The 8287-nt window shown below is 37.6% G+C and overlaps 1 protein-coding gene across 1 annotated transcript; it reads right to left on the bottom strand.

Moving 5' to 3' along the window:
- Positions 1 to 2036: 2036 nt before the first annotated feature.
- pnp5b (purine nucleoside phosphorylase 5b) lies at positions 2037 to 7914 on the bottom strand. Its single transcript, XM_026205403.1, has 6 exons — positions 7662 to 7914; positions 5352 to 5521; positions 5173 to 5276; positions 3912 to 4087; positions 3366 to 3556; positions 2037 to 3095 (listed from the first exon to the last, which is right to left on the bottom strand). Exons 1-6 carry the CDS (start codon positions 7682 to 7684, stop codon positions 2878 to 2880), a joined length of 882 nt encoding a protein of 293 aa, XP_026061188.1. The 5' UTR covers positions 7685 to 7914; the 3' UTR covers positions 2037 to 2877.
- Between the last annotated feature and the right edge of the window lie 373 nt (positions 7915 to 8287).

Here is an 8287-nt window from a genome sequence, read left to right as displayed (position 1 = left end):
TCGGGCTCCTCCTTTCCCTTTGGCTGCTCCTCGTCCCTCTGTCACTCCGGCTCGATCCGCAGCCATCAGTTCCACTCCAGACCCTCCTCGTCACCCTGGCTCATCAGCTCTCCATCTCCACATTGGCCTCCTCCACCACCTGCTCCTTGGTCACCAGCCCTGCTGTGTCTTGTGTCTTGTGCTACTGGGGTTCCTCAGGGCTCAGTACTTGGACCACTTCTCTTCTCCATCTACATGACGTCATTAGGATCTGTCATTCAGAAGCATGGCTTTTCTTATCACTGCTACGCTGATGACACTCAACTCTCCTTCTCATTCCAACCAGATGACCCGACGGTAGCTGCTCGCATTTCAGCCTGTCTGAGTGACATTTCTAGCTGATGAATGACCATCACCTTCAGCTTAACCTTAAGAAGACAGAACTCCTGGTGATTCCAGCTAACCCATTGCTTCATCACAACTTCTCTATAAGGCTGGGTTCGTCAACCATTACTCCTTCCAGGACAGCCAGAAACCAAGGAGTTGTGATGGATCATTAGTTAAGCTTCACAGACCACATTGCTACAACGACCCGCTGCTGCAGGTTTGCCTTATACAACATTAGGAGGAAGAGCAAGCCACCCAACTTCTTGTCCAAGCTCTTGTTCTCTCCAGACTGGACTATTGTAATGCTATCCTGGCTCTTCCTGCATGTACTGTCAAGCCTCTGCAAGTGATCCAAAATGCAGCAGTGAGGGTTGTCTTCAATGAGCCAAAAAAAAGCTCACGTTACTCCTCTCCTCATCAGGTTACACTGGCTAAGAGTAGCCGCTCGCATCAAATTCAAGGTGAAGGCCACAAACTCATTTAACCTGTCCAAAACCAAATGGCTTCTGAGTAAAAGGAAATCTGTACAGTATGAACTGTCGTCAACTTGGTGCGCGAGTGTCAACATGTCCTCCCCAATTTCACCGATTACTTCCATATTTCAAAACATTCCGCAAAAGCGTCTGTAAATAATTGTTTATTACCGTCGACTGTGAGTGATGTCACTTCCCAATGCAAACACGCCCAATAAAATAGCCCCACCCCTGTCACTTGATTGACAGGTTTCTGTGTAGACGTCAGAAATTCAAATGCAAAAGGAATTGCGATTCCATTTGAGTTTTGGCAGTTTACATGCGCTGTGCAGAGAGAGTGTAAAAGCAATGTGGTAATTAATATTGCTTTTTAAATATGACAGGCTCATAGCTTGTAAGACATGAGAGTTGCATTTGCAAATGGACTTTGCTTTTCAATTTGAAATTTGGCACTCACTGTGTGTTCGGGAAAGCGAAAATGCAAACGGTAATGCGCGATTTGCATTTGGATTATGTCACAATTTATGCATCCACAAATTGAAAACGCAATTGCAAATACAATTTGCAATATCTTTTGAATAACGTCCGGAATATCATTCCATAGCCCCATGATTCCTGGTTGAGTCTATAATGTCTATCCTTATTGTGCTGCCTGTTTTCTTTCCTGTATTCCTAGTTTCTGGATGATTAAAGACTGTTGTTTGTGTTCATACCACGACTCATCTTTCCTTGCATACAAAATTAATAGAAAAAAAAAATAGGTTCAGATTTTTGTTGCCAAATTGGTTTCGAACAATTGGTGAATAAACAACTAAACTATTATGCCCGTCTGTCTGCTTGACTGACAGTTCTATTGATCACAGAGATTGCATTGACTTGGTATGATATTAGTTCAGTATAAAAATGGAAACAAACAATAGCTTAGATGTAGCAAACTTTTGTCATCTTGCTGCAGCTTAGCTCATTATATTTTCCAAGTAACTTGCCCAAAACTGGTTGTTTATCATTAATTGTTTTTCTTTTTTTACATTTGAATATTTCTCATTTTACTGTTCTGATGTAAGGCATTAATAATAATAATAATAATAGATTACCTGTTCCCTCCATCATGTTATGAGCCTGTTATGTGGATGATTTTTTTTACAGTTTCACTGTATTTTAATGGCTGCAATAAAAATAAAAACAAGATTTACATTATTAAGTAAAAACAAGAGTGACTTTATTGAACAAGAAATGACTGTTCAGGAGAAAGAAGGACAATTTAGTGATTTATGGACAAGAATCAATATGTGATGTCATGGAAATTATTTGTAAGGAGACTGAGGAAACTGGAAATGTTTGGATTGGGAAAAAACTGGTTAATATCTCAGAAAGATGTAGGAATATTACAGTAACACTCTAATGTCATTCAGAGAAAACTGTTGGTACAACATTATTTTTAATTGCATTGAAGCAGATCACACAGAAACATCAGTAAAGCCTGAAGTGCGATTTCAAGGTTCAGGTCAATAAAATAAATGTCTTTGGGAAAAGTGCTGGTAAAAGTCAGTAAAACAGCGATTCAGATCTTAAATCTGACACACAAAACACCACAGTACTCCATCATCTAGTGCAAGTTAAAACAACCTCAAAAACCTTATAGTTTAAGCTGCTTTACATAAATAGGTCACATAAATACAGTAATCTTCAGTTCAGTACCTCACAATGAATTCAGTAACATTCTTCTTTTATAAAATCAAAAACATAATGCCAATTTTCTTCAAGACTGGATATGTTTGTGCATTATTTTCCACTTGATTAATTAAAGTTTTAAATAAATCACGCTTAAGACGTTTGGACACAATAAATACTCATTAAAGTACTCAGTTTAAAGTAGAATAACTTTGGCGATGACAGAAGCAGAAGTTTCAAACCTCTCTTTATATCTTTCAGGATTGTTTGATGTGAAATTGTTCCCATTGTCCCTGCAGTATAAAGATGTCTGACTAGTATCCATGTGGTCAGCGAGCGTCTGGCGGTCAGCGAGTGGCTCAGTGCTTTAGTGCTGGTTGTTTTGCAGCTGCATGCGGGACACCAGGGTGGAGACCAGTTTCTCCATCTGCTGCGCTCTCAGTTCCCCCGTCTGCAGAACCTCCTGGTGATTGGCTTTCTTCTCGCTGTCGTAGTCCATCACCGCCTGATTGGTGATCAGAGACAGAGCCACGACCCTCATCCCACAGTGACGCGCCACGATCACCTCGTGAACCGTGCTCATGCCTTAAAACACACACACACAGAGACACACACACACACTCCTGTTCAGTTTCACACATCACACTGCTTCTGTGACACCGTCTCCCTCCATCTCTGTCAAAACAAGCTCCGATCAACAGCACAACTGACCCGGCACACTTATTATTTTACTTCTTTTATGATTCTTTCATGAACACAAAACACAGAACAATTACAAACTACGCACTCAAACACACACATATATATAAGGAAGTGTAATTAATGCTAATAATAACTGAGTGATATTAGACTGACCGACGGCGTCGGCTCCGAGGGAGCGCAGCATTCTGCACTCGGCGATGGTCTCGAAGGACGGGCCGCCCAGCACACTGTACACACCCTCCTGCATGAAGGAAGAGTAACCCAGCTCCGCTGCGATCGCGTGAAGCATCTGCTGCAGACCGCGGTCATACGCTTCTGACATACACGGGAACCGCTGACCGAACCTGAGCCACACACACCAGAACATCATCATCATCATCATCCAGCTCAGACTCCTCTCCGTCAGTCACTATACTCTCAGTATGTAGAACCAGAATCAGCTTTATTCGCCAGGTGTGCGTAAACACGAGGGATTTGTTGTTATTTTATTTTATAAGGTGCTCCTAGTACATGCATCTAACATGAGAACAGAAAAAACATTTCAGTTAATAAAAACATTGTATGTATTTATATGTAAATGTATTTATATAGACATATATCTAGTGCTTTAGCTTTTTTAATTTGTGTTCTAAAAAATATTCAGTGCTGTTATTGATGTAGTAGAATCTCAGACTCACATCAGCATCATCAGAGTCTCACCTCTCGTCGTTCGCTCCCACCAGCGGGTTGTTTCCAGCGAATCCGGGAATATTGATGTGGTCTTTGATGACCATGATGTCTCCCACAGTGAAGTCTGGGTTGAGTCCTCCGGCGGCGTTGGTCAGGATGACCGTCTCAACACCCATCAGCTTAAACACACGGATCGGCATCGTGGTCTGCCCAAACCAGATCACCACAGCATCAGAAACAACGCCACATTTCATCTCAGAATCACCAGAAACATGTAATGCACAGACAAACACCGGGATGATAGTCAGGGATCTATGCACTTATTCTCAGAAGAGCAGGACTAGAGAGATGATTGTGTAACTCTGTGAACATTTCACACGTGTAAAGTTTGCTTTGTATTCATAAAAACACAGCTGATATTTACATTCAGCAAACACTGATAATACAGGAGTGATACAGTGCAGGAGATAATGAAAGACAACAGCTCCTCCTCGGAAGACTGGGAATGAGCTCGGAACGTTCTGTGGAAATATTCGTGTAAAGCCCTCTGTTCTTTAATAATGTTCTCAAATCATGGAAGGTTTTTCTGTAAATGTTTCAGTTGGATGTTTATCTAACAAGTTTAAATGTTGCTACTTTTTCAGAACTTTAACAGTTTTTCAAAAGTAACATTTCTATAATGTTTGCAAAATGATACAATGTAATGTTCCATTTATGTGTTCTATTATGATTAACTCAAATTAAATCTAAACCCATAAAAAAATGTTTTGTTACTTAAAATGCAAAAACTTTGAGATAAAATGAAATATGAAAAACATAAACTTATTTCATTTCAGAAAATTAAATTAAACCTAAAAATTACAGACAATTATGTAGGTGTATTTAAAAAAACAAATAGTTTAGTTTAACTTGATGTTCGAGAAGAACTAAAACTGAAACAAAAACAAATGATAACTCTATAGACATAAAAAAAACTAAAACCGATATTTTTAATTAATTAAAATATAAATAAATAAAAATATCTAATAAAAACAAAATGTACTAAATTACTGAAACGATAACAAAAAAAAAAATGTAAAAAAAAAAGAAAATTCTAAATATATATAATAAAAAACTATATGTCGATGATGCTTAAGGAAACATGAACAACCAAGACAAAAACAGAAAGACAATTTTTGAGAGAACAATCCGACTGAACCCTTTCATAACTTTCTGGAAACACAAGCAGAACGTTAGAAGATGGTTTTGTTAGCTGGGTCTATCTGAGATGAGCTGTCAGTGTGTTAATCACCTTCTGAATGGGGTATCCTTCATACAGGTGAAACCTGCCCTGCATGCAAACACACGGCGTTCCTTTAAGCGTGCCGAACACCAGCCTTCCAGCGTGACCGTGAACTACAGAAAACAGGGTTAGGAGTGAGTCTGGAGACGATTACAGCGCATCAGCTGCAGCACATGCTCTGAACTCACCGGTGCTCTGAGGGAAGCTCGGGATGTCACTGTACTTGATCACCAGAGGATCTTTCAGCATCTCTGCCAGTCCTCCGAGTCCGGAGCCGCACACGATCCCCAGCAGGGGGCGCACTGGGGCCTGAGCCAGCAGCCAATCAGCTGTGGCCTTACACTCCTCATAACTGCACCTGGAGGAGAGCAGAGAGACAGTCCTGAGGTGTGCATTCAATCCCATTCAGTGTCTTTAGAAGCAACATGTGGAAAATAATTCTTCTGGATCAGGGTTTTAATAATTAATTACTACAAATAGCACTTAAAAACATTTCTGTTACTTTAAATAAAATAAATATTATAATATATAAATATTAACTGAATATATATATATATATATATATATATATATATATATATATATATATATATATATATATATATATATTAAACTTGTTTTATTAGTTTTCAAATCAACATTTTTCATTATTTTCATTTAGTTTAGCTAAAATAAAGTAAAAATATTATAATAATTATGTTGATATATTTAAAAAATATATATAAAAAAATAACAGATACAAAAAAAACTAAGGAAAATGTTAAATTAAATTATTTATTTCATTTTCTATTATTAGATTGACTTGAGAAGCAAAATGTGTAAAATCAGGGTTATTATAATTAACTAAAACTAAAGACATAAAAAACTAATAATAAACATTAACTGAAACGAAATGTAAAAAAAAGTAATTTATTTTAATTTCAACATTTCTCATTTCCATTTAATTGAAAAAATTAATAAAAACTACCATATAAACATTAAAAAATACTAATAATGAGAAATACACTAATTTAATTGATTAAATTATTTCAATTAATATCATTAGAATTATTTAATTATCTAAATATTTAAGACAAAAAGGAATTTAAAAAAACAATTATGTTACTTGAAATAAAATAAACATTAACTGAAATAAAATATTAAAAGGTTAACTTTATTTACTTCAACTATTTTTCAAAGCAAATGACAGAAACAAAAAACAAAAACAAATCTAATATCTCTCTCTAATATGATTGAGAGAGAAAAGTATGAAAGACTGTCAGAATGAAGCTGAGAGTTTGTGTTGGAGTCACTCTGTCTGTCTTCTTCCCCATGTAATGTTTTGATAATAAATCATGTGTTCATCATCTGAGCTCAGTCTGATCAAATCAAAACACTGGGGAGGGCAATATTCAGGGCTGGACAGGTCAGGTTATACAAATGATCCCTGTGAGCAGTTCTGCTAATGTTTCACACTGGAAACTCCAGCAATCACATATGACTCACTTAAGGTTTGGGAAATCTTATTTTATAGATGAAACAAATAAAAGAACATTGCTAGAACATTATAATTTGGTTCCCTAATAACCCATACAGAATGGAAATTTGTATAACCCATACGGAATGGAAAGTTCAGCTAACAATAGGCTCTGTGTTCTAGAAACATTCTGCTTCAGTTCCATGAATGTTTCTGAATGTTCTCGGGGAGTTCGCCCTGTTTAAACCCGTGTTGTTTTGTTACACCTGTTATCAGAACATTCCATTGTAGCATTATCAAACATCTCGAGAATGTTACTTTCCAATGTTCCCTGGACGTTCTGAAACAAGAATAGATACATTTAAATAATAATTAAAACCGTTAGACTTTGAGAGAACGTCCTTCGTCAGCTGGATTACTACTGATTATTATTAGTAGTAGTAGTAGTAGTAGTAGTATTATAGCTGCTGTTCGTGAAAAATGAATGTAATCACTGATTGGCATTATAATTAATATGTAGTTAAGAATATTTGCAAAACATTTACATAAAGCAAACAAACTTGATAAGATATCGCGGGTATTTCATTCATCATCATCATCATCATCATCATCATCTGATGTCACAGTGATACGTGCACCTCAACACGAGGCTCTCGCCTACACCTCATCACCTCACGTTTCATCATCTAGATATTACATCACGCCGTATATCGACTGCTTATATGAGCTTTGTTCATTTAAAACATGATTGTAATAATGTGTCCAATATATATAAGAGCGTCAAACCAGTTTAACAGGTTCCTTCGCTATCCACTCGGTTACCCTCACTTTTAAACTCACAGAGGTGACTGCGCAGAAAGATCATTTTAAAGATGATGCAGCGCGCTTATGAGATGAATTCTGATGTAGCATCTGATGATGATGACGCAATAGACCACATTCGCGCGCGCTCGATATAATGTGGCATTTGAAATAGGAGGCTAAAATGATCCACGTGACGATTAGAATGTAAAAGTACAGAAAAGAAGTGTGTTAGACTCACCCTGTGGATGAATCAGGAAACATCACGAAGGGTTCTGTGTGTCCGTCAGTCAAGAATGGGCTTTTCTGTATGTCTGTAGTGTTCCGCTTTAACTCGTTTCTCCGGCTCTCTCTCTCTCTCTCTCTCTCTCTCTCTCTCTCTCTGTGTGTGTGTATGTGTATGTGTGTGTGGGTGGACGACAGAAATCCAAGTCTCCAGAAATGACCTCATTAAACGCGTTTCCTCTTCCATCCGACGCCTCTCGCTGTCTGCGCGCGCAGCGCTTTGTGACGTCACTCGCCGCGCCTCTCAGGCGGAAGGCTTCAAAGGAAATGTAACAGTAGATGTATCAAGCGAGTTTCTCAGTATATATAGCCTGTAGATGTACATTTTTCTGGAACAATGCTTTTGATAGATTCATCTGAAGAAAGCATGGTTATTGAAAGGAAAAGGTCGCACTTCTAATAAAACAAGAGCGGTATGCTATACATTTTAAGATTTTTAATGTTTATCCAGCGAACTCCCAAACTGCCTCTTTTTTTATATATATTTATGTGCATTCTGAGAAGTTGAGGAAGAAACTTTACTATAATTTATCTTTGCAATCAGGTTAAATGTCTTTGTGAGAACTTAATTTGTTATTTAAC

The sequence above is a fragment of the Carassius auratus genome, chromosome 27 (genome assembly GCF_003368295.1).
Source record: "Carassius auratus strain Wakin chromosome 27, ASM336829v1, whole genome shotgun sequence".
Taxonomy (NCBI): Eukaryota; Metazoa; Chordata; class Actinopteri; order Cypriniformes; family Cyprinidae; genus Carassius; species Carassius auratus.
The sequence above is the reverse complement of the archived record's forward strand: the minus strand, read 5'-3'. Positions and strand labels throughout refer to the sequence as shown.